The sequence below is a fragment of the Uloborus diversus genome, chromosome 10 (assembly GCF_026930045.1).
Source record: "Uloborus diversus isolate 005 chromosome 10, Udiv.v.3.1, whole genome shotgun sequence".
Lineage (NCBI taxonomy): Eukaryota > Metazoa > Arthropoda > Arachnida > Araneae > Uloboridae > Uloborus > Uloborus diversus.
The window spans coordinates 91,216,482-91,244,209 of NC_072740.1; the positions used below are offsets into that span (position 1 = coordinate 91,216,482).

At 34.8% G+C, this 27,728-nt stretch overlaps 1 protein-coding gene across 2 annotated transcripts in view; it reads right to left on the reverse strand.

Moving 5' to 3' along the window:
* Positions 1-1,086: 1,086 nt before the first annotated feature.
* Positions 1,087-27,728, reverse strand: part of LOC129231382 (arylsulfatase B-like) — a 101,106-nt gene continuing 74,464 nt past the window's right edge. For both annotated transcript variants that reach the window (XM_054865680.1, XM_054865679.1), the window contains exons 8-10: positions 18,247-18,534; positions 2,461-2,918; positions 1,087-1,306 (exon numbers count right to left, since the gene is read on the reverse strand). In XM_054865680.1, the coding sequence (XP_054721655.1) occupies positions 1,145-1,306; positions 2,461-2,918; positions 18,247-18,534 (908 nt within the window). In that variant the 3' untranslated portion in view covers positions 1,087-1,144. The remainder of the gene's footprint in view (positions 1,307-2,460; positions 2,919-18,246; positions 18,535-27,728) is intronic.

A 27,728-nucleotide genomic window follows, 5' to 3' on the forward strand; every position in this document is an offset into this window, starting at 1 on the left:
GTTGATTTTATTCATTATTTTCTGTTTCATTTTATGAAAAGCAAAAAATGAATGTTACCTGTTTTCGAACATTAATAAAAATTGAAGGAAAATAATTATATTCATATTCATTAAAAAGGAATTTGAAAAAAGAAATTTTAACACTGATAAAAATGTACTAAAAATTTTTTTAAAATCTTCATCTCAAGTGCTTCACAGAATTCATTAATTTCTTTTTTATTTGAAGAAATAGTTCAGTCCACCAGGACTCTAATTTTTAAATCGTAATACTCTCCCCCTGCTCACTACATAGTAGGAGTGTTCAAGGTCTGTGACTTCCCATAAGCAACCCAGTAGAGGTCTACAATGTTAGTAAAGATAGCAACAGAAAAATGTTTTCCTTGAAAAGGAGGACATACTAAATGACAGTAAAAATTCATGAAGTTCCTTGTAGAACAGAGGGGACAGTGGGGACGAGAAACAAACCCTGTGTGGTGTAAGTGCTCATATAAAAAGTCATGAGAAAAGGCGACTAAAGTTATACCTTTCCATATAATAACTAAAATGTGAATTTTCTTGTTATTTTTCACCAAAAGCTGTGAAAACAATCATAAATATTATGCCCTACTTATGAAATTTGATAAAGAATTGCAAGTCATTGTGTTGTCGCAAAAAAAAAATAATAAAAAAAAAATAAATAAATAAAACATTTTGGAAAAATATTATATATGATTGAATGTGGCAAACATATTTTTTTTTATTTTAGCAAACCAGATCTGTACTTATCAAAGAAAAAAAAGGCAGTGCAAAGTAATGCTGAATCTTTTTTGCGGCTCCATATTTTTCTTTATTTATTTTTATTAATTTTTTCCCCCATCAGTTGAATTCAGTAGCGTACTTCTGCGACAGATCGTATGAATAAAGGAATTAGCTTTGAATACTATGAGTTTAAATAGAATCTCTCAAAGAACAAAACTGTATCATAATAATGACATACACTAGCATAGCTTTGCCATGCAGTTTTCGAATTTCATTTGATGCCTGCTGAAAAAGTGAACATTTAGAATTAAAAATGAAGAAGTACTACCATTTTAATTTCAGTTCAGTGGCATTATTTATTCGGCAGTGTCAAATTTAAATGAATATTTTCATTTATATATAATCCTCATAAAGAGATTACGCATGTTGCTTCTTCCTCTTCATCCATCCAAGGTACATGAGCAAAATTGTGACAAATGGGATCTCCTAGCGGATCCAAATCTTTAGTTTGAGCTGGAAGTGTAGTCTCATTCAAATCCCGCAGTCGTTCTAATATGGAGTTGACTATCTGAAATGTTTAATAATTGAGTCACCCTTCAAATTATATTATTTTGACAAAACAAATAAGTGGAGATTTATTGAATTTTTAAAAAAAGGAGTACTAATAGAACTGCTTTCACACAGACCTATCATCATAATAAAATATGTTATTATCAAGTTAAGTCTTTGATTTAGACTTGCATCCGTGAAGTATCTTGATTTGTATTTAGAAAACATGTGTGCTTGGTATTTGGTTTTATGAGGTATCTAGTCTGATCCAGTTCATACCCCTTTTTGCTATGCAAGTTTATGAATTCCCTTCTAAAAAAGAATAAATAAAAGGTAGTTCCAGGTCCAAGCAGATAGGATATATAAAATATCTTTTGAGTTTTGTCCAGTTAAATAAGTGTTTGTAATTCTACTAAGAAATTTAAATTTTTCTACAAAGAATTAGTTGCATTTAAAAAATATTCTTTGCAGTCGAAATTATCATTAAAAACCAAGAAGGCCTTTACCCTACTTTGGAGTTAGGTCCGTCTTGACGGGCTCTTATCAAGATTACAAAACACTTAATAAAGACGCTAAATATATTTTCCCACCGGTAGGTAAGAATATTTTTCATTGCAGTGAGAAGCTTACATTCATGCAATTTGTCAATTCAGGGAACATTTTCGCAAAGATACTATTTTCACTAAAGGCTGGTGGAAAGCCGTGAAATCCTGGAACATTACCCAGAAATAAACTGACAATATGGAATTTTCTTAAAAGAGTCGCACAAATAGTGTAATAATGAAAAAAGTTTTAGCTGTTTTTCCCTGTCTGCATCTACAAATCGTGTGAAGATATCTTCCCTCACTGAAAGTCGTTAAATTTGTCAACTAATACTAAAATTTCAACAAACTTTCAAGTTTAATATTTTGGTAACGGGGATACTAGAAAAAATAATTTATGCTTCCAGAAACATGTTTTACGATGCTCTTTCGATTGCTACTTATTTATTTTTTCATTACAGTACTACCATGTAGTGTACTATCCTCCCTCCTCAAGGATGTTTAGCAAAGTATTACTGTGGTTTTAACGTAGACAATGGTGCTTGTACTATTAAATGATATTATTTTTTAAATGTTTACAACTAAAAGAGGGAAAATCTGAAAGAAAAGTGAAAAATTAGCTCCAACTTACTTCTGGATTTAATTTTGCAATATTTCTGTATTCGCAAGGATCGTCTGTTACATTGTACAAACAAGGTCCTTCACTAAAATCACATTTTCCTGATACGGGAAGGAAGTTTTCTCCACAAACTATCATAGCATCATTTCGCCAAGTATCATTTTCTGTAAGTAGCCACTGATTTGTTTCCATCAAAATATCTTTGACTATACTTCCGTTTTTCCACACCCAATCGTCCATTGAACCCGTGACATTGCTTTCTTCAATACCAGATGCTCCATACCAGTCACTGTCATTTACAGGTGAAAGACTAACCAGTAGTTTCATGTCGCCTTTCCTAAAGCCAGCAGTTTGTTCTATTGCATCAATATTCAGAAGTACTTCCTCTCTCGGGGAGTCCATCTTTTCACTCATCATGACAGGCCACATATTCAGCCCATCTATTTCTCCCAAGTCTTTCAAATCTCCACCTAAAAAACAATTTTTTAAAATAATTGACACTCAATATTAAAACAGAAATATTAGCTCTTCTAAACTGAATTCACTCAAACTAAAAAGGCAACCTGAAACAGGTTATGGGTCCAAACCAGGGTCTGATTACTTAACAGACCAAATAGGCCATAACCTAGGGCCCCCACTATTTAGGGCAGGGCCGGATTAGCCATAGAGCAGAAGTAGCAAATGCTACGGGCCCCGCGCCGTGAGAAAAAATTCCAGAAAAAAAACTACTTTCCGTACTTTAACCCGTTTGAATCTCTCTACCTTTCTGTTTTTATTTATATTTAACTTTTCTAAATGCTCAGGTAAATTTAAATTCTTATTTTTTCGATAGATTGCTTTCCAGAAATTTCTCCCAATTGAAGCCTAAAAAACGCAATTTTAGTTGATCTTTCTTAGTGGAAGGAGAAAAAGCTCCATTGGGTCAGAAAAGTTTCAAAACTAACCTAAAAATTACAATTTCAGGCAAATATTTGAGAACGGAGAATTGGGTTTTCTCTGGATTTTTTTTTCTTTTTTCAAAATGAAGTCAATTTTAATGTATCTTAGGAAATTTAAGGGAGTTAGGGTCCTAAAACTTTCAGCTATTCAAGCCTTAAAGAAAAAAAAAATTTGGTTGTTTCATAACAATAGAGGAAAGGAGAAGGCGTTCTTTCCTGAAATTGTGCTTAAAACTGAAGTCAACTTCAGGCTATCTTTGGGAGGAAAGAGTTTGAGGGATCGACCCATGGTATAGATGAAAACAAAATTTCAAGCTATGTGGGAAAATTAGAGAAAGGGATGAGAGTCTGAACTCCCCCAGAAACAATTCTGACTTCAAGTTTCAAACCGTGGTTTTAGATTATCACTGGAGACGTTATCGGGGGGGGGGGGGGGATACGGGTTTGCTTCGCAAAATGTTAGAAACTGAAATCTTCAACACGCAGGCTATCTTTATGCATTGGAGCCTTTTCCTCCGAATGTTGAGAAGCTAGGGAACTAGAGGTGGGTATTCTCCTTTCGAATTTTTTTGAAATTAATAAATAATAATAAAAGGCGCTCTCCGGAATTTTGGCTCTAAAAACTCAAATTTAAGCAATTTTTGTTGATAGCAGGAGAAGGAGGATGATGAAATTCTTAAAGTACAAATCCTAAAACCACATTTTAAGGCTCTCTTTGGTGATGTTAGACAAGAGAGGGAAAAGGGTTACAATCCAGAAATTGTTTAAAAGTGCTTTCTTCTTAAAGCTTTCGAAATTGGAGTCCTGAAACGGTAATTATTAGTCATCCTTAAACTCTTTTTGGCTACTTAACTTAATGTCAATTTATCACCCTCAAAAATTTTCGCCCATGACACGACCCGTAGATCCGGCACTGTAAACAACAATCAGCAAAATTAAGAGATCATGATAGAAGAAAAGAAACGGATTCTGAGACTTCACACTTATGCCGAGCGAAATAAATGAATTGTTAAGAGAATATTATTTTTCGATAAACTAAAATAATTATGTGTAGAAGAAAGACTTTAAATATCGTTTTAATTTTTTCCCTTGAGTGGGGGGGGGGGACTAAAAAGCTGCCACCCATGCCCCGAACCTAACCCCTTTCTTTTGCATCACGCCGAAAACTTTTTTTATTCGAACTTTAAATTCAGGAAGAAAATTGTTTTACATAATCGAAAACCCGCTAAAATTGCTTTCTGGAACCTCAGTTTCGAAAAATGTCCATGGGTGTAATCTCGAACCCGATCCCGTCCTATAACGTCTTCTAATAAAGTGGCCTACAAATGCGTATTTTGGACTGTAATTTCGAAAAACTCCCCCCCCCCCCATTGGGAGTATACCTCTCCCCCTCCAACATTGTTAACAATGGTCTAAAATGTACTTTTAAGACTTAAACTTGGAAAATTTTCCGGGTTGCCTCGGAGAGTGCCTGAACCCCATCTCATACCGAAACGTAACCCGCGATGACCTTTCTATCACGTTTGCACAACTTCACTTTCGAGAAATTTCCAGGGGATGGCTTTCGCGAACTCCGCCCCAAAATCACTAAAGAACGTAAAAAAAACACCATTTCAGAGTATATAATTTCAAGAATTTTTGCTTAAAATTGTTTTTTATATTAATTACAGATAATAAATTCAAAAATTTTCCAATGGGACCTCTTTGAACACCACTCTTTCCTCCCTCTACAACATCATTAAGGATAATCTACAGTTTTATTTAAGACTACAATTTTAAAAAAATGCCTGAAGAGTCGCTGTGAACCCAAATTTTTTCCTTTGATCTTACCTAAGATAGGATGCAATCGCGTTCTTTGACTACAATTTCTCCAAATAATGGCATCCGAATCTTCTCTTCCTAATATGATCCGTAGTCGTTAGAATTGAGTTTTTAGAGTTAAAATATCGAATCTTTCCCGGGGTAAGCCCCCGGACCCTCCTTCCTTTATATCGTCCAAAAATTGCGTTTTTGGAATAAAAGTTAAAATCATGTAGTAACGGAAGACGAGGGGCAATAGAAGGGGATCATAACTATCGTAAACACATTTATGTATTCATGCATGTTATAAGTACACCTCCCGTCTCCATGAAGAAGTGCTATATTGTTTACTATATCATTTGAAAACGAGGGCCCCTTGGAAACATTTGCTACGGGCCCCTCGCTGTTTTAATCCGGCCCTGATTAAGGGGCACCCAAATGGCTAAAATTGTTTCAGCCCATGGCTAAAAACGTAAAGTTTTAATATTGGGGACCTCCCCCCCCCCCAAAAAAAAAGTGTTTGGCCTAGGGCCCTTTCTATATCTTAATCAGGCCCTGTCATCTTTCATCTTATTAGATCTGTATCTTCATCAATCCACAATGAAACTCATAATATCCTCCTGAAAAGTTCACCCCATTATTAGAGCAACAACTGCTTCTAAAAATTTTCAAATGCCTCTAAAGCTAACATGGTATTTGAATGACTTAAAACATTGTCCTCTGTTTCTATCAGCTGTGCAAATATCAAGCCCATCACTATTTTACGTTGTAGTAAAACTAAACTATTGAATTAAATTCTCTTTGCACCTCCTTTGATGCTGCCCGCTTTGTCTAGTGGTCAGAGGAGTCTGACTGAAGTGAGGAGGTCCCAGTCCAGCTTGCACATTTGATTTCCAGCTTGGGCATGGATGTACTTTCTCTCTCCTGTCCTTATCCTTTCTTTGTGTGAATGCGTTGTTGTCTTGTGAATGATTGCCTATCCTATAAACGAGTCCTTATGGCATGTGGTGTACTGTGGAAGTCGGACTTCACACCAAGTTATGATACAGTTGGAAAAGTGAAGCAGCACACCCCAAATTGCCAGCCTAGTTGGCACTCAACAACAAAATCTCCTTTGATTGATACTATACATTCCAGGGTTTTCATGTCTGAAATCTATGCTAATAATATAGAGTAGTTGAGTTTGTTTGTTTGAACGCTCTTATCTCAGGAACTACTGGTTTGAATTGAAAAATTCTTTTTGTGTTGAATAGTTCATTCATTGAGGAAATCTATATAACATCTCGCTATGAACAATAGGAGTGGAGCAGCAATAAAAAACATTATGGAAACGGGAAAATTTAGATTATAATATATAAGATGGCTTAACCTGAAAGTGCGGGCTTGGTGATCCAGTGAGTGCAGGTTCAAGTCAGCCATGAGGCAAATCTCGAGGGTACTTTTTAGAGAACATACTAGAAAATGCTAAAAAGGATTTGTAAAAAAAATATATGACGTAACATTGTCTTATTTTTCTTATTAATTACTAGCAGTACCCGCTCGACGATTCCCGTGCTAAGAAGTTAAAGGAAGTCCGTTGAACTTAAAAATCCACGCCCCCTCCCCCCGCTTCCTTTCTGATGTTAAATGATTATTTTTCTTCAACTAAAATGCGTACACACCTTTTCAAACGACCTATTAAAGTCTCTCTGGAATTTAAAACTATTTCCAAAACACATAAAAAGATGAACAATAGATTTAAAACTCAAAATAATTCTTCAACTACATAGTTCATCGCTTAACCCGCCAAGCAACCACGCTACCGTAACCCAGCTCTTTAGCGAGTGAAGCTGGTTTTTTCCCCTGCAATTTGAAGTGTTTCGCCCAATAAACTATGCTACAATGAAAACGTTATAAAGAACAATCACAATTGAATAATACGACATATCAAATTATTTACTTTAGATATGTAACTACCTTCAACTTATAAGAACAGAAACAAACGTTGAAAAAATAAGGAAAACTAAACCCAATAGAAAAATCCTACAAAAACAAATTATGTACTTGAACATAGAAAAAAAAACACATTCAAAAATCTGTTCGCTGGGGCATGGTTCCTCGCAGCTATAGACACTGTCGGCCAACGCCTTCTCGAAAAGTTAACTTACCCCACCATCTATTGGGATTTCATAGAACTAAACTTACCCCACCATCTATTAGGAATTTATAGAACTAAGCAATTAATTAAACATTTAATATTTCAATAACAAATCTTTCGGTTAATCTGATTTTTGAAAAAGTAACCTATAGCCTTCCTCAATAAATGGACCATTCAACACAAAAAGAATTTTTAATTTGAACCAGTAGTTCCTTATATGAGCGCGTTCAAACAAACTGTTCAGCTTTTTTAATTAAATAATTTAAGAAAAATAAGATAATGTTGCGTCATATATATATATCTATCTATCTTCTATCTATATATATATAAATCTCGTGTCACGATGTTTGTTCGGGGTAAACTCCGAAACTACTCAACCGATTTTTATCAAATTTCATACATATCTGTAATTTGGTCCAACTTAAAAGATAGGATGGTTTTTATAATTTTTAATTGCAAATAAAATGTTTATTACACATTAATAGTGTGTATTAATTGTTTAGTTCTATAAATTCTTAATAGATGGCGGTGTAATTTAATTAATCGATATAACTCTAACATCGTTTGACCTACTGCAAAAAACACTCTAATAATTTTAAAAAACTCCGAAACGTTGCTTATTGTTTTCATGTAACGTTTCGGGATTTTACAGGTTTTTATTCACTTCCTGAGAAAGTCAATTATATTTGTCAAAAAGTTTCTATAATTGATACAAAGTGCAGATTTCACACTGTTGTGAAAAATATTTTTCTCTACCAGTATCAAGATTAACTGAACGTATTTATTTGGTGTATCGGTTTCAGCTCGAGGACGCTCATTCCAGATTGACTCCGCTCCCAAAGAGCGCGAAATGATATCTGTGTCACGAAGCTGTGCAAGAGTTGCAGACGAGTTACATTCGAGCCACTTGCTTGAGAGTCTGTCATATCGTTGGCTGTGATTGCATTAATGCTTTGAGAGCGTGGTTGGAAAAGCAGGAATATTCCAGGTTTTTTTTTATCAAACCTACGTTAGGCTTCTCTTAAGGTGCCAGTATCATAACTGGCTTTAAACAAGACAAGAGATTGCTGAATTCTTCAAAAATATTCCAGGATAATGTCTGAAAGGTTACTGAATTTAAGCGGAAAACACTTATTTTCTTTCGTTTTTTTCTTGCAAAGATACTTTCGCAACAGAAAATTGCAGTGACAATTGCATCGTCAGGCATTGCTTCCAATTTTTTTTTTTTTTTTGGTGGTAGACGAACAGCACATTCAGTTTTAAAGTTGCCTATTAGATATTCATAACAAACCAAGCGCAATGTGTAACATTAAAGAAAAAAAACGCGGAATGGCTGTAGTGTTGCAAAAGAGTGCAATTATAGTTTGGGATAAGTGTACTATGGCTCATGAGAAAAAAGGTTTAATTCGAAACACATCATACGATTATGCAAGATTTGAAAGGCAACGTTCAACTATTAGGTATTATTGTCTGAATACTGTCTGGGGACTTCCGCCAGACAATACCAGTTATTCCGATGAAATCAACGGATGTTTAAAACAATCGTTTTCATAGCGTAATGTCGAAATGATGCGATTAACCACGAACATGCGAGTACAAACGCTAAATGATGTATTCATAAAAGTATTTTCTAAGCAATTGCTGGGTATTGGAAACGGTGAAACTGAAATGTGTCAAAATACACAGTACATCAATTAGCCAGACAATTTCAGCACTGCAATTGAGACGAAAAGTGAACTAATTGAGAGTGTATTCCCGAATTTTTTTTTTTTTTTAATTATTATGACTGACTCTGTAATCGCGCTATTTTGACAGCAAAAAATGTTGATGCAGACGCAATTAACTTTTAAATGCTACAGTTGTTGCCAGGGAATTTGAAATCATTTAAATCAATCGATACAATTGCTGATTAGAACAAATCAGTAAAATTTCCAACTGAATTTTAAATTATCTGGATATACCAGCAATGACACTACACAATTTCCAGTTAAAAATTAATTCACCAAATAAACTTCTCCATAATTAAAACTCACCGAGGTTGTTACAAATATACACGTATAGTTATCAAAAAGTTCACCGGAAACGTTCTTGAAGCATTAATTTTAACGGAAAAGTATAAAGGAGGAATCTTCCTACTACCATGCATTCCATTAATATCGTCAGAATCTCCAACACAGCTTAGAAGGCTTCATATTCCGCTTCGCTTTGCCTTCACAATAACCATAAATAGATCTCAAGCTTAAACGATGGCGGTTTGGACTTGGAAAATAGGTGTTTCTCCCATGGGTACAGCTACATGTAACCTGCTCATGTGTGCAAAAACCATCAAATCTGTTCGTGTTAGCAAAAGACAAATTAACCAAAAATATTGTGAACAAATTAGTACAAAGATAATTTCCAATTTTAATAATTTAAAATAATAGAAACAATAGTTCGAAATCAATGTTATCTACCTTATCCATAAAATTCCACTTTTTTTTATAGCGTATCAATTTATGTAGTATATTTTGAGAGAAGTGATTGATTAAAAACTGTACTTAAGGCTGACATGAATAAACTCTGCATACAAAATCTGTTATTGGTAAATGCTTAATTTCAACATTCTGATACTTTACTTACCACCTTCAAGTTATTTTGCACCATTGGACGAAGAAAGTACACTGCAAAAAACGTTTCTGAGTATTTCCGTGAAACTTTTCAGGATTTCAGTGGTTTTTAACCACTTCCTGGAAAAATCAAGTATCATTGTCAAAAAGTTCTCTGAATTGCTACACGTTGCACGAATGCAGTTTTCTCACTGTTGTGAAAAATATTTCTAGCTTCCAGTTCAAAGATTCACTGAGCCTATTTATAAAGCGTATGGGTTTCGGTTCGCTTATGATCCGTCCATGCTGATTACGTGCTGAGAGGAAGCAAATAGGTATGGCCGACGTTCTTTTGTAAGAATTACAGGCGAGTACAGTGCGCGATTCTTGCTTGACTTGGCCATGTTTGCAATACTGCTGATGGAACTTTCTAATTAAATCAGGAAAGTGCCAAGAGAGCATACCTACCTTAGTTTTCTCTAATTTTCCAGAAACATGACTGACTTTTAACGGGAAGATGTCTGAATTTTTCACGAGGCTTCCGAAATAATTTCAGAAGTGTTACTTAATTTTAGCGGAAATCATTTCAGGTTTTAAAAGGTATCTTAATGGTAGAAATTGGGCACATCAGCTGCCCAATTTTATCCAGGACTGTTTCTGAATTGTTTTTACTGTGTACTTTCTAAATTTGACGTAAGTATTGATAGTAATGGTTTTGCAAAAGAAAATTTATTTATTCCTTATTAAATTTAATAAGTTCCTACTTCGGGAAAAAACGACCATTCTCAATTTCCTGAGATTTAAAATCAACGGAACGTTTTCCAGATTTGTTAAAAATATTAATTTGATCGTATAAAAACAATGAGTAAAAAATTATTTCCATTCTCAGCCACAGCAACGCGTGGCTGGGTCAGCTAGTCTATATATATAAAAATCTCGTGTCACGATGTTTGTTCGGGGTAAACTCCGAAACAACTGAACCGATTTTTATCAAATTTCATACCTATCTGTAATTTGATCCAACTTAAAAGATAGGATGGTTTTTATAATTTTTAATTGCATATTAAAAGTTTATTACGCAATAATAGCGTGAATTAATTGTTTAGTTCTATAAATTCTTAATAGATGGCGCTGTAAAATGTCCTCAAAATTCTTTATTCTTAAGTTAATTAAAATTTGCAAAATATACTATGTTACGGATATCGATGGTAATTGTATCGCCGTAGAAACGATGAGAATAGTGGCTACACTTTTCAATATAAATGTCAAATCAAGTTGAAATTGGTAAGCGGCGGATAGTTCCCTACTCACCACTGCTTTTAAAAACGTATGAGGCTCATATTAATGTCGAGTTTTGCCGTTCGAAGAAATCCATGAAGTACTCTCGCCAATACGTTATTAAAGGTCCTTATCAGGTCGCATTTTATGTGCGAAATATGGACCAATATGGCAAAATAACGCGATGAGAGATTAAGTTATATAAGCAGCAACGAAGCTATCTGGCATAATTTAGTTTCCACATATACGAAAAAAATCCTTCTGTCCAGAATCTTGCTGTACAAAACGAAATATCGAAAACGACCAACGAGTATATTTTACCGAAGAAATTTTTTAGGAAGAGCACTTCAACCACCAAAAACGCTTTTTTACATTGTGTCAAAAAACTAATGTGTAAGTCCGACTCTCAGAAATAAAAGTATTTACTAATGTTCCACGCTATTTTACATGAATTGTAAAAAAATACGAATTGTCACTGATTAGTTCCGTGGAATGTGTCAGGATTTAATAGGTCTTCAACAATGTCTTTTGAAAATCCAGTATATGCGTCAAAACGCTTCCTGAATTGATACAAACGTCATGAATGCAGACATCTCACTGTTGTGAAAAATATTTTTAACTCCCAGTTTAAATATTAACTGAGTATATTCATTAAGTGTATCGTGCTTCAAGTAGATTACGTTTCGTGTATTGTGTCCAAGCTCCGAATGAGAGAGAATGAGCCTCTGGATTCCGTAGCTTTGCAGGAGTCGCTGGCGAGTAAGTCTCATAGAAATTTCCTTGCAATTATGTCTTACCTTCTGTCATGCTTGCAGTAATACTTTTGGCGCTTTCTTGGAAAAGTAGAAAGGTGTCAACCTTTTGAATTAAACTTACCTGAGTTTTCTCTGGAGGGGGGGGGGTCCAAAGACATGACTGGCTTTTAGAGAGGAAGATGGCTGAATTCATGAAAAAGATTTCAGGATAATTTCCAGGAAGGTTAATGAATTTTAGTGATGAGAATTGACTTCAATACCTTCTTCATGGCCCGTCCAGATTGACGTATTTCCCAATAGGAGCAAGTGAGTCTCTGGATTCCGTAACTTTCCAAGAGTAACAAACAAATAAAATTCTTTGTGCATGCTTGCAAGTCCTTCTTAGCAGTGGCTATGGTTGCGATTATTATTTTGGTACTTTCTTGGTAAGTCGAAAAATGTGCCTTAGCAACTTATGTTACTTAGGGTATCTGTGCAGGTTTTAGTGAAATGATTGTTTCGAATCGGAGAGGTTTCGGAAATCTTCAGAAAGATTTCAGGGTAATTTTAGAACGGTTTCTGACGTTAAGTGGAAAACGTTCCTACTTTACTGGCAGAAATTGGGTCTATTTCCAGCCCATTATTTTTCAGGGCATTTTTTAAATGTTTTTACAGTGTTGAATAAAATCAGAAAATCACGGAAGCCACGTAAACAAAGAATACAACATTCATCAATCTCGGGCATAATTAAAGCCAACACATTGGGACCAAAACTCCATCCAAAACAAAACTGCATCCAAAACAAAGTGAATATTTTGTTTCCATTTGTTTTCGGTAAACATTCCCGAACATACAGGAATATTTGCGAACCGTTAATTGTCGAGTGTTTAACTTATATCACGATGCATGTCGCAAATTGTATTTATTGGTCGCACACAGACACTGGGAGTTGACACTTTCTAATGCAGGTTTGACATAACGACAAACAGTATTCGTAAACTGTTTAAAACATTTTTGACGACATAATATCCAACACAATCATCATTTCTGTGGAGAAACTATATAACTTTTATGATTGAAGACATATTTCATAAAGTTAAACAAACGTATCACAAATCTCCGAATCCAGATTTTACATCAGAGATGAATATGAAACTTTAATTTTGTGACTGAAGGTTTTTGAATTTCAAAATCAAATTTGCCACTTAGTCATTATGATATGCCGCCACTTGATCGTTAGGCCACCGACTTAGTAACACTGATTTGCAACGAGAAAAAATAGTGCAATGACGCTGTCTTAGCTACAATTATTGCAAATAATGAGCCATTATTGACGGCTGGAAAAAAAATACTGACCGTTGATGCTGAACAAGGCTATACAGTTGTTGATGAAAACAAATCCGTAAACATTCCAACTGAATTTTTAAATTCCCTGGATACACCAGAAGAGCAACTACACAATTTCAGGTTGAAAATTGGCTCACCAAATTATTCTTTTTCGCGATAAAACCCACCTAGATTATGCAACGGTACACGTTTCTTCATCAAAATCAACAATTTTGACGGAAAAGTTTACTGAGGAACCTTACTGAGTAAAAATTCGCGATACTTGCTTGCAATTCTGGCTAAGCTTTGGCTATGTTTGCATTACTGCTTACAGAAGTTCTATAAGAAATCAGAAAGTTGCAAAGTTTATTTCATTCTATTAAAATAATGAGTAAAAGTTTATTTTAATCCAACTTCTTCGCCACAGCAACGCGTGGCTGGGTCAGCTAGTCTATATATATATAAATCTCGTGTCACGATGTTTGTTCGGGGTAAACTCCGAAACTACTCAACCGATTTTTATCAAATTTCATACATATCTGTAATTTGGTCCAACTTAAAAGATAGGATGGTTTTTATAATTTTTAATTGCAAATAAAATGTTTATTACACATTAATAGTGTGTATTAATTGTTTAGTTCTATAAATTCTTAATAGATGGCGGTGTAATTTAATTAATCGATATAACTCTAACATCGTTTGACCTACTGCAAAAAACACTCTAATAATTTTAAAAAACTCCGAAACGTTGCTTATTGTTTTCATGTAACGTTTCGGGATTTTACAGGTTTTTATTCACTTCCTGAGAAAGTCAATTATATTTGTCAAAAAGTTTCTATAATTGATACAAAGTGCAGATTTCACACTGTTGTGAAAAATATTTTTCTCTACCAGTATCAAGATTAACTGAACGTATTTATTTGGTGTATCGGTTTCAGCTCGAGGACGCTCATTCCAGATTGACTCCGCTCCCAAAGAGCGCGAAATGATATCTGTGTCACGAAGCTGTGCAAGAGTTGCAGACGAGTTACATTCGAGCCACTTGCTTGAGAGTCTGTCATATCGTTGGCTGTGATTGCATTAATGCTTTGAGAGCGTGGTTGGAAAAGCAGGAATATTCCAGGTTTTTTTTTATCAAACCTACGTTAGGCTTCTCTTAAGGTGCCAGTATCATAACTGGCTTTAAACAAGACAAGAGATTGCTGAATTCTTCAAAAATATTCCAGGATAATGTCTGAAAGGTTACTGAATTTAAGCGGAAAACACTTATTTTCTTTCGTTTTTTTCTTGCAAAGATACTTTCGCAACAGAAAATTGCAGTGACAATTGCATCGTCAGGCATTGCTTCCAATTTTTTTTTTTTTTTTGGTGGTAGACGAACAGCACATTCAGTTTTAAAGTTGCCTATTAGATATTCATAACAAACCAAGCGCAATGTGTAACATTAAAGAAAAAAAACGCGGAATGGCTGTAGTGTTGCAAAAGAGTGCAATTATAGTTTGGGATAAGTGTACTATGGCTCATGAGAAAAAAGGTTTAATTCGAAACACATCATACGATTATGCAAGATTTGAAAGGCAACGTTCAACTATTAGGTATTATTGTCTGAATACTGTCTGGGGACTTCCGCCAGACAATACCAGTTATTCCGATGAAATCAACGGATGTTTAAAACAATCGTTTTCATAGCGTAATGTCGAAATGATGCGATTAACCACGAACATGCGAGTACAAACGCTAAATGATGTATTCATAAAAGTATTTTCTAAGCAATTGCTGGGTATTGGAAACGGTGAAACTGAAATGTGTCAAAATACACAGTACATCAATTAGCCAGACAATTTCAGCACTGCAATTGAGACGAAAAGTGAACTAATTGAGAGTGTATTCCCGAATTTTTTTTTTTTTTTAATTATTATGACTGACTCTGTAATCGCGCTATTTTGACAGCAAAAAATGTTGATGCAGACGCAATTAACTTTTAAATGCTACAGTTGTTGCCAGGGAATTTGAAATCATTTAAATCAATCGATACAATTGCTGATTAGAACAAATCAGTAAAATTTCCAACTGAATTTTAAATTATCTGGATATACCAGCAATGACACTACACAATTTCCAGTTAAAAATTAATTCACCAAATAAACTTCTCCATAATTAAAACTCACCGAGGTTGTTACAAATATACACGTATAGTTATCAAAAAGTTCACCGGAAACGTTCTTGAAGCATTAATTTTAACGGAAAAGTATAAAGGAGGAATCTTCCTACTACCATGCATTCCATTAATATCGTCAGAATCTCCAACACAGCTTAGAAGGCTTCATATTCCGCTTCGCTTTGCCTTCACAATAACCATAAATAGATCTCAAGCTTAAACGATGGCGGTTTGGACTTGGAAAATAGGTGTTTCTCCCATGGGTACAGCTACATGTAACCTGCTCATGTGTGCAAAAACCATCAAATCTGTTCGTGTTAGCAAAAGACAAATTAACCAAAAATATTGTGAACAAATTAGTACAAAGATAATTTCCAATTTTAATAATTTAAAATAATAGAAACAATAGTTCGAAATCAATGTTATCTACCTTATCCATAAAATTCCACTTTTTTTTATAGCGTATCAATTTATGTAGTATATTTTGAGAGAAGTGATTGATTAAAAACTGTACTTAAGGCTGACATGAATAAACTCTGCATACAAAATCTGTTATTGGTAAATGCTTAATTTCAACATTCTGATACTTTACTTACCACCTTCAAGTTATTTTGCACCATTGGACGAAGAAAGTACACTGCAAAAAACGTTTCTGAGTATTTCCGTGAAACTTTTCAGGATTTCAGTGGTTTTTAACCACTTCCTGGAAAAATCAAGTATCATTGTCAAAAAGTTCTCTGAATTGCTACACGTTGCACGAATGCAGTTTTCTCACTGTTGTGAAAAATATTTCTAGCTTCCAGTTCAAAGATTCACTGAGCCTATTTATAAAGCGTATGGGTTTCGGTTCGCTTATGATCCGTCCATGCTGATTACGTGCTGAGAGGAAGCAAATAGGTATGGCCGACGTTCTTTTGTAAGAATTACAGGCGAGTACAGTGCGCGATTCTTGCTTGACTTGGCCATGTTTGCAATACTGCTGATGGAACTTTCTAATTAAATCAGGAAAGTGCCAAGAGAGCATACCTACCTTAGTTTTCTCTAATTTTCCAGAAACATGACTGACTTTTAACGGGAAGATGTCTGAATTTTTCACGAGGCTTCCGAAATAATTTCAGAAGTGTTACTTAATTTTAGCGGAAATCATTTCAGGTTTTAAAAGGTATCTTAATGGTAGAAATTGGGCACATCAGCTGCCCAATTTTATCCAGGACTGTTTCTGAATTGTTTTTACTGTGTACTTTCTAAATTTGACGTAAGTATTGATAGTAATGGTTTTGCAAAAGAAAATTTATTTATTCCTTATTAAATTTAATAAGTTCCTACTTCGGGAAAAAACGACCATTCTCAATTTCCTGAGATTTAAAATCAACGGAACGTTTTCCAGATTTGTTAAAAATATTAATTTGATCGTATAAAAACAATGAGTAAAAAATTATTTCCATTCTCAGCCACAGCAACGCGTGGCTGGGTCAGCTAGTATATATATAAAAATCTCGTGTCACGATGTTTGTTCGGGGTAAACTCCGAAACTACTCAACCGATTCTTATCAAATTTCACACCTATATGTCATTTGGTCCAATTTAAGAGATAGGATAGTTTTTATATTTTTTTATTGGGCAAATTAAATATTATATATACAATAATAGTGTGAATTAATTGTTTAGTTCTAAAAATTCTTAATAGATGGCAGTGTAAGTTAATAAATCGATACAACATTATCGTCGTTTGACATCTTCACTGTAAAAAAAATGCCGAAACGTTACTGATTATTTCCAAAGAATGTTTCGGGGTTTTACAGGTTTTTATCCACCTTCCTGAGAAAATCAAGTATATTCGTTAAAAATTTCCTGAATTGCTACAAGTTTCATAAATGCAGACTTCTCACTGTTGTGAAAAATATTTTTCACCACCAGTATAAAGATTAGCTGGGCGTAGTTAATAAGTGTATCGGCTTCGTCTCAATAATGATTAGCCCATATTGTCTAACCTCCCAACGCGGGCGAGTATGGCTTTGGGTTCCGTTGCTTTGACAGAATTGCAGGCGAGTTAAATTCATGGTACTTCCTTGCTTTTCTGCCTTAGATGTGGCAATGTGTTAATGAGCACCAAGCTGTTATTAAAAGTCTGCTTAAGTTTTACGTGAAAGGGGCCAGAGACGCGACTGGCATTAAGCGGGAATATCATTGAATAAATCAGAATCGTTTTTTTTTATTGTTTTTTTTTTTTTTTTTTTTTACATCATTAAGTATCATGTAAGTTAAATCATCCTCAAAAAATTTTACTCATGAGTTGATTAAAATTTATAAATAATACTATGTTACAGATATCGATGGTTATCAATTGTATCGCCGTAGAAACGATGATAAAAGAGGCCACATGTTTCAATGTAACTGTCTAATTCTGCAAATCAAGTAGAAATTGATAAGCGGCGGGTAGTTCCATACTCATCACTGCTTTTAAAAATGTATGAGGCTCATATTAATGTCGAAATTTGCAATCCCCTGAAATCAACTAAGCACTTTTTCAAATACATTATTAAAGTTCCTTATTAGATCGCATTTGAAGTACGAAAAATAGCATAAAATGACGAAATAACAAGACAAGAAATTATTTTCGAGGAATGTTTCTGAATTATTTTTACAGTGTGTAAACAAAGTTTCACATTTTGTATTAAAGTAATTAAAAAAAAGAGAGAAGGAAAGAAAACTCGGTAAATACTTTCAAGCAATGAATGTAAGAATTTTTCGTTCAAGAATCAATCTTATCTTCCGTTTCAAGAAGTTGCTATTCTAGCAATCACTTGTCACTTCAAACAAAGTAAAAATAATGTTTAATAACCTGCAGCTTGATAGAATGTCGGCAGCCAATCTGTAATATGCATCATCTGCATTGACACCCTAGGCTTTGTCAAACCCAAAAGAGGGCTCCATACAAGACCAACTGTCCGTACTCCACCTTCCCACATGAAATATTTCATTCCTCTAAGGGGCCAGTTTGAAGCTGTTCCTGAATTGGCGACTCCACCATTATCTGAACTGATTACAATTACTGACTTTTTCAGCATGTCTTTCTCTTTCAGAGCTTGAAAGATTTTTCCAACTGAATCATCCAGCGCTGTTACCATGCCTAGGGAAAAAAAAAAGCACTGTATTAATATATTATAGTTAGAAAGAAAAGAACATGCATAAGGTAGCGTAGCATAATGGACACTCTAAAAGAGGAACAGCGTGGTGTGGTCAGGGCCCGACTAACTAAATGTGAGGCCCAAGACCCACAATAATTTGGAGGCCCCTGAAGGCTATTATTTTTAAAATGTATGTATTTTTTGTATATTTGTAATGCTATGCATAATTCTTTAAGTAAGTTGGGGCCCCTTAGGAAGAGGGGGCCCCAGGCCCAGGCCTAGTAGGCCTGTGCGGTAATCAAGCCCTGAGTGTGGTCATGTTTTTCTCAGCTGAAGATGTTTCCAAACAAGAAATAAGATGCCATGTGCATTGACGTAGCTAGGGTGGTGCGGAGGGGGCAGTCCGCCCCAGACGGCACTTTTTTGGGGGTAGCAATTTCACATTTTTGATGCGAAAAAATTCAGTGTATTTTCCCTATAAGGAAATCAGACCTTTCATCTATAAGTGGAGGCAAAAAAAAAGGTTCTTTGAATTGTAAAGTTTTGGTACGACTATGAGAATAAAATTACTCTAATACAAAACATATTTTTTTCCTATGGATATCTCCTCAATATTCTTTGTTTTTTCACTCTCTTCGTCTGAATCTACAGACTGAGGGAGGCTGCAGTGTAAAATCAGGAGACCTAAAGGGTTTTTTTTTAAACTGTAAAGTTTTAATATAGGGGAAGAAACAATAATTTTCATAATCTTTCGTTATATGATGAATCTACCACTTAATGTTGAGAAAGTTCCTTGGAAACCACTTTATTTATTTAAAAAAAAAATTTAAAGGAAAGTTGAGTTAAAAATATTGCATACATCAAGTAAGGTTAGCTTCCAAGGGTATCGTCCCCTAAAAGACCGTCTTCTATTCATGCTGCTTGATATGTTGACAAGACCTGTCTGTTAATTGTTGAAAGACTTTGGAGAGATATTGAACTGTGAAAATGTTCTAAAAGAATTTTTTTATGAAAAAAATCCGATTAGCAAGTAGGATGAACATGGCATATTCTACTGAGAGGTGAGTTTTTCTTAATCCCGGGATGTCCTTTAACCTCTTGTACTAGTTTTCTGCGGAAAAACTGGCTCTTTCACATGCTTCTACTTTTTTGTTTTTGCAATTTATTTTCGACTGGGATATTTGTAAGGTATTATTTCGTTTTAAACACTTAGATACCGTCATCATGAAGAATAATTCTCCCCAAATCAGTTTTATTTCTTTTTTCATCTTTTCTGGCAATGTCTTTCGTATTGAATACTCTTTGCTCGTTATTGTTTTTACTCTTAACTTTAAATGAACGGTAATTATGTGCGATTACTCTTTCTTTGACTTACGAACTTTCTAAACTAAATATACTTAAGTTAATTCATTAGCAGATGTTTCTCATTTCGATTTTGTTATGTGTATAAAACCTTAAAGGAAATCCGTAGTGTTTGCAAAATTACAACTTTTAGAAACGCGGCCTTACAAGCATGTAAAGTTTTTGATGATTCATAAAGTGACAACATTATTCCTTTTTTTCTTTCTTATAACTCGAACCCCGATTTATGCATAGTGCCCGAAGAGGACTTTCAACCAGACATTTACATATCATCGCATTTAATTTTCACGTAAAAAGAGCAAAACAGTAAGAAACATAAACTGGTAGCGAAGATAGCTTATTAGTTTTAAAAATTAGTTTCAAGACATACATGCATAACTTATAGCCTGTGTCACTCAGTAAAAAAGCACCTTTCGAACAGTGAAGGAATTTTTCAAAAAGGATTTCAAAAGATTCAACTAAATTCTGTCAGTTGGCAAGATATTTCATTGGTCAATTGTAAATTATCGCTATACAAGTCTGGAGAACGATAAACTGAATCAGAAACAGGACAAAATGTCGACTAAAGAGAGAGAGCTCCTGAACATAGGCGGATTTAGGACTGAGTTCCAAGGGGGCAAGGTTTCTTTTTCTTTTTTTTTTGAAACATTAGTTGCAATCAGGGCCAGATTTATGCTTAATGGGGTACCTATAAGGTCTTTCAGGTATGAAGTTCCTTTAGTCTTAAAGTCACCAACGGTAGTCTCAAGTCTGCATTTGAGGACTTTGATGCAAGAACCAGTTTTTAGTCCAAACTTTTTTTTTAAATTCATTTTCGCGTGTGGAGAAGATAGAAGTTCCGATTGGTGCAACAACGGGACACAAATGTAAGATCGAACCTCTGCTTTCTAGTAAATAATGAGGGAAAGACATTAGCCTTTCTATTGGACATTGATGTTATTTGTTAGTCTTAACAAAAAATGAGTGAGTCTGGACTTACCTGGTTCTGGCATCAAGGCCTTCAATAGTGTTTTTCAGATTTAGATATCGAAAATTGCCAAAGTTTTCCAACCTTCGCCATCGCCTTAAAGCTACTAAAGATAACTTAAAATTTCACTTTTTGAAATTTTCGCAGGAGAACTCCGTAATCCTTTTATCTGCACTGTAGCCTAAAATTGATTTCAGTTTCAAGAAGATATGCCCAGAGGGAACTAGTATTTCCCCCAGACCAAAAAAGGGACAGTGCGCTTTCAGATAAAATGGTACTTTTGAAGAGAAGTTTTGTAAAACACAAAAGATGTTCCTTTTACTTTTTGGTTTTATAGATCAAGTGTTTTCGATAATAAATATTTTTAAAATATTGAAAAGCTTTTTGATATTTAGTTTTAAAGGTAATGCAAAAAACATTCAGATATATTCTAATCAGATTCTTGCGGATAAGTTATTGAAACGAGAGAGTAACGTTTCGAGGACAGACTTGTGTGACCTTTTGAAAAAATTTCGCTTTTGTGAAGTTTTGTTTGAATTTTTAACAGGTAAGGAGGGTTGATTAAGTTTAGTGTCAAAGGTTAGCTTAAAAGCGGAAGGGCACGGCGCCATCCTAAAAAATCTAGGGGGAAACACTTGAGAAACCTGTCCCCTTTCTTTTTAATGTTTTCAAACATATTACAAGATTATATTTTTAAAATTTTAATGTCGAAAAATTTCGAGGGAGAGTCGTCGGATTCCCTATAGTAACTAAATGTAGTTTAAAATTGGCTACAATATACTTTAGTTCTTAAATGCTTCCAAAAGAGATCCCTGACATCCTCCTTTCTCAAACGAGACCAAATACAGTTTCGCGTTTTTTAATAGTTCAAAGTCGAAACGTTTTCGTAGAGAGTTCCCGATGCTTCCCCGTTCCATTAATTTTACCCAGGGTAACCTAAAATTGCATTTCTAACACTTCTCATTTCGGAGAATTTCTGGGAAGAGCCCTCGAAATTCTATTGTAAACAGAGATAGACTAAAATTAGGCTTGCCAGACGTCCCGGTTTGACCGGAACAGTCCCAGTTTTCAGACAAAATTCCGATGTCCCGGTCGGTTTACTTCACGTCCCGGGAAGAGATAAGTTTGATTACAGAGACCAAAAAAGTCTAAAAACAATTAACTGTGAAGGAATTTTTAAAATAATAACTCATTTCTGTACCTCAGAGCCAGACTGAGGTATCCAAAAATTGCGATTTTCTACTTGCATTGAATGTATAATCCTTCACATCGAGCCATGCAAACGTAGTTCTAAAGAAAAAAAAAATCCATCTGTAATCATTTATAAGAGCGCAGGTCCTATCCTTTGCACGCGCCAGACAAATCAGACAAATGTTTTCCCTTTCTCCTGTAAAGTAGCGATTATGAACTTACTTTAGTCTGGTTCTGAGGGGCAGATTTGTAACACTGACTTGTAAAAGTAATATGGGATTAGCTTGTGAGGATTTTTACAAGATTGAAAAGAACAAAAATCAAAAAAGACTATTTAAAAAATTCCTGGCCAATGCAAAGAACGTGTAAATATTGTTCAAAGTTTTATTTCTCATTCAAGGTTCTTCTTCTTATTAAAGTAGCTTAAAAATATCAACATGGGAAATAAATTTTTTAAATGTATCTGCTTGTGTGATGTATTATTTATTACCCCTAGTTTAGGCTCATAATTAGAACCATTTGATCGTAGCATTAAGAATGAACAACCCTCTAAAATTCCAAAAAACAACCAGGATTTTGTACCTTTTTGAATACTCGCTGAGCTTGGGGGGAAGGGGGGGGGGGGGTATACTGGTGTCCTGGTTGAACCTTTCAGAAATCTGGCAAGCCTAACTAAAATAGACTTCAATTTTGAAAAACAGTTGAGAAAACAAAATCGCGGCGCAACCCCTATAGTCAACTCCTTGTTTTTCTTCTCTTCAAAGTTATTGAAAATTGTAAGATTACGGTTTTTGACATCAACTTTGAAAATATCGCTTGGAAGGGAACTAAAACCCCTTCTCCCGATTCTTTTCTCCTTATGCCTATATAGATCAACCAATTTCGAAAAATCTCCGAGGAAATTTACCTGATTCCTCCCTTTCCTCGTATCCTTCCTATGTTGTCAGTATAGAAGCCGAAAGATGTGCCTTTTAAGACTTGTAACCATTAGTATCCTTCTTTCAAGGCACATAAAAAACGTTTCAGTGTTAGCTTTATTTTACGTTTCACAATTTCCTTTTTTTTTTTAACTTTAAAACTTGATTTAGAAACTTTAAGGAAAATAGAAATTAGTTGTAGTTTAATACCTTTGCTTGACTCGGAAGGATTGAGATCCGGTACTGGTTAATTTAACTTTTTTTAATTTACAGAGGTGGGCCAAAATACTCTTTTGCCGACTGAGCCAAAGTCAGCCAGTCCGCCCCTGCATGGAGGTTAAACATAAATGAGACTAAATTAAACATTATTCTAGTTATTAAAAATGTATCAATTATGTATACGAGGTTGTCGTTTAGAGGGGTCAAGGAAGATCAATATCCCCCCCCCCCCTATTTTTAAATTTGCTTTTAATTTGCACGTAATCTTCACAAAGCGTTCAAGTTAGAGAATCCTCAAATAAAATGTAACTATTCATTATTTTGTAAACTTTGCCCAATCTGGATTATAAACGTTCTGCCAGTTCAAACTCGTAGCAGATCACTGATCTTTCACAAAGGCGCTAAGGACGCTAATTGTCGGTGATCAAAAGAAAAATGTTTTGTATTATTATCATACTGAAGGATTCTACTCACTTTTAGTAAAAGAAAGCTGTTTACATTTTTTGTCCGTCTAAGAAAAGAAGATATTCTTTTTTTTCCTTTCAACATATAATCATAACAAATAAAAAGGCAATTAATGTGGGTTCCCCCCCCCCCCCGTTTGTTTCCTTTTCATTTTTAAAGGTTTCAATGAACAGTCGAAACTTGAAGGGGGATACCTGTCCCTACCCCCCTTCTTAACTCTATCAATTTCTGATGCCACTGTATTTTCAATACGATCAGTGTTTGAATTTGGAATATAAATACGAAACATTTTTCCATTTTGGGGCTACTCCTCCCCCCCCCCCCCCACCCCACCTACACAGTAGTAACAAAGAAAGCTATGGTTGCACAAATTTGCCCAGATGTGTTCCTAATCTGTTTTCAGATGTTTCCCTAATCTGCTGTAAAAGGTTCTCACGTTTAAATTTTACAAGTATAATAAGCAGAACATATTCGGCACTTTCGGTTACAACGGAACAAATTTAGAACATATTCTCAGAACTCTATCTTTAAATGAATCACATTCGGAACACTTTTTGGTTCACATTGGACAACTTTATCATTGTTTCTGAATTAAAGCGTTTCAAACGCGTTCATAATGAGTGCTGCGAATTATCATTGTGGAAATTAGCTTAATCATCAGCGAGAATGAAAAATATTCCTATTAAAAACACACAAGATTTGAAAATATTTCAATATCATAGTGAAACTTGTTTCCAGGTTCACAATGACAAAATCTGATCTATAATCTATATCGCACACTCCAATTATATAGTGTGTGCACTTGATTAACAGAATCCATGTGTTTTAGAATCAACAAATTACTAGAAGTTCCGTTTTTTATTTAGCTTAAGGGCGTAAATCATACTTGTGGTTACCGGTTTATGGTTTAGTTTATTATTTATCACCTTATTGAATGTTTTAAGTCGAATTTTAAACATTGCGACTGTTTATTTTTTACCAATACTAATTTCAATTAAAAGACGAAGCAAGCATTAGCAGGGTGAATTGACCTAACCTGTCAAACGAAAGGGTACGATAGAAAGGTCCAAGTTGAGCATAGAACCACTCAGGACCGGTTCTAACCTATAATGGTTTTCGACCTATAGTTGTTAGAAAAATAATAATAAAGTTTAAAAAACTAACACCCCAATACAGCAAAATACACTAAAACGGAAGAAACAAAATTAGTCCAGTCAATGAGTGCTCAGAAGAGGGATGTAGCGTGCATGGAATATGCGATAATTATTGACTTCAGAATATTGTTAGGTGTAGTTAGTAAGTAAACATACTAAAAGTCTCCGCCCCTAGGGGGTGAGCTAAAGGTGGGGGGAAGGAGGGGCGCAAATTTTGGGTTTTTCGAGAACATGTCGGAAACGGTGGAAAAAATGCGTTTAAAATAAAAATGTAAGCTAAATAAACTTCCTATGAAAATTTTTCTACACATGTTTGTCAAATTTCCAATAATTTTCCTTGTGTTTGTTATAAAAAAAATCAATGAGTTTCGGAAAAATTCTCTCTTTTTGTCAAACATTTACTCCTAGTGCCTTCCAGGATCAGTATTCATGAAATTTGTCAATGACAAAGTTGTTGAGCTTTAAATTTCCTCCAATTTGATGTGCTACTTTCTTACAATTCAACCAATCAAAAGTTATAGAATTTCAAACACGCACCTTCATCGGGAAAAATGGAAAACTTGCCATTCACAAACATCAAACTAACTCGAAAGGATCGCGTACTTCCTCTTTCATCAATAATTCGACAATCCTCATTGACAATGAAGAATTATTTGTGGATTACTGCAACACAAATGATGTCACACTTCAAACGGGGGGGGGGGGGGCGTGAAATTGTGACTTTGTAACAAGGGGAAAGGGAAGAGTAAGAAGTGCGACATCAAGTATTTTTAATATGAATATATTTCTGAAAAGTAGCTTGTAAAACGAACTTTGTAACAAGGGGGGGGGGGGAGGAGGGGTTAAAAATGTTGAAAAATAGTATAATATCATTTATGGACAGCCCCTCACCAAGAAATCGGACGAAGATTTGCAAAATTACGTACATGCAGTATGAATTGGTGGACTGAAGACGTGAGAAAGTCAGCACTATACATACTGTTTAAGGAAATTGATAACGACATTGATTTAAATAAATTTGAATTTGTTATTACTGAGGATACCTAGTCTACAAAACTGTTACGCAAAATCAGACGACTGTATAAACCATATGGACATCAATGTCAATCAGAAAATTGAAACGACGGTCAAACAAGGAAGGTTTCTGTGAAACTTTTATAAAAACAGTCAGCTGACAAATCCGCTAATAATGAAGCTGTTGAAAAACGAGACAAATGCGCTTCGGGCTTTAGGTGACTTAGGAACTTAATTGTGAAGAAACGGATTAGATGTATGGGAAAGGAGAAATGACCAACTCGTTCCGTAACTCCCGGAATCGGATGTTGCTCCTAATGGAATCTTGATGATTTTGACCGATGCACGAAAGAATATGACACCGGAAGATCACTTGTAGAAAATCATATACTTAATCTTATATCTTAATACAGCTTCGGCACATGACAAATTATCAATACAATTAAAGTTTTTCAACCAATGTGCACACGAAAAACAATTCAGTTCTGAAATGCATTCTGCTCTTGCTCAGGTCGGCGCCAAGCCTGATCGGCGCCGTCATGAAAATGTTTTTGAGCGCCTTTATGCAGTGACCTCCGACGAAAATATAGTTAACACCTGACATGAGGTTTTGTAGACAAATCTGACGTGGAAAAAATACGTTTGGCATTTAATTCATTAAAAAACAATGTGTAAAATGTGTGTTTAATTTTGGCTTACAGTGCATGTTTTTACTCCATATCTCGAAGTTATTTCGAGTTCAGTAGCTTCTCAGATATGCTAATGCCTTTTGGAAGAAGAAAATATTTTAAATATCAAAGTTAACACCGCTCTAAATATCTCTCTAATCTCTAATGGATAAATAATTAAACACTTTTATGCCTTTTAAAATGTGATAACAGGGTACTCATTGTATTTCTAAACTGAAGTGTAGAGTATATTCCATCTTAAAATCTGAAAATGAAATCCTTTCTGATAAAACCAATAATTCTACTAAAATACGGAATCATTAAAAAAGCATTGACTATGATATTTAAAACTATTAACTGTCCATAGCTCTTTTAATACGCAAATAATTAAAGTAAATTGGCAAAAGAGGGGGGAGAGATCGAGTAATTATGGTCAGGTCAAGTCGTTACTTTTTGGAACTAAAGAGTTACCCAAAATTGATGTCTACAATATACAAATATTACGCACAAGCAAAATATAATGCAAACTAGCTTACAGTATTATTTTATGTATGATAACATGACATAGTCGAGCTACCACGAACAATAGTTAGAAATCCAAAAAGGGTATATCATAGAAATAACAATACAACATAATCACCTCATGAACTAAAATAGGGAATAGAAAATTTCTTGCGCCTCATGTGCTCAGCATTGTGAACTATAGACATGCCGAAAAAGCATTCACGGCTCCACATTAGGAAGAAAACAATACATTTCCTCTTAGATAGGCAGAGAGAGGACTGCTGGTTTCATAAGCAGTGTAATTTCACCGCCACTATTACATATAATCAGGGCCTGGTGAACGCACTGTTCGGTAGGTCCATAGATCTGGGCACTACAATTTTAGGAAGACCAAAATAGGATACATTTCTTTATTTCTTCTCTTTTTTGGAAACTTCCACATGAAAAATACGCAGATTTTTCTTGTGAGAGAAAACCAAATTTTGCCAGGGCCTGGGCATCGCTTTGGCTTGATCGGGCCCTATATTTAATGAAAAGTTTAGTTTTATTTTATTTTTTTAACAAAGATTCTCCCTATTTGGAGCATTTTCGATTGGTAGGGCTCGGCGCCTCTTTGACTCTGGCGCCGTCGTGTTTCGCACGACCTCACACATAGTGACGGCGCGGCCCTGCTCTTACTGTACGTACTCAACTTTTCAACATAAAGCCAGAGTTTACGGCCATTATCAGCAATAC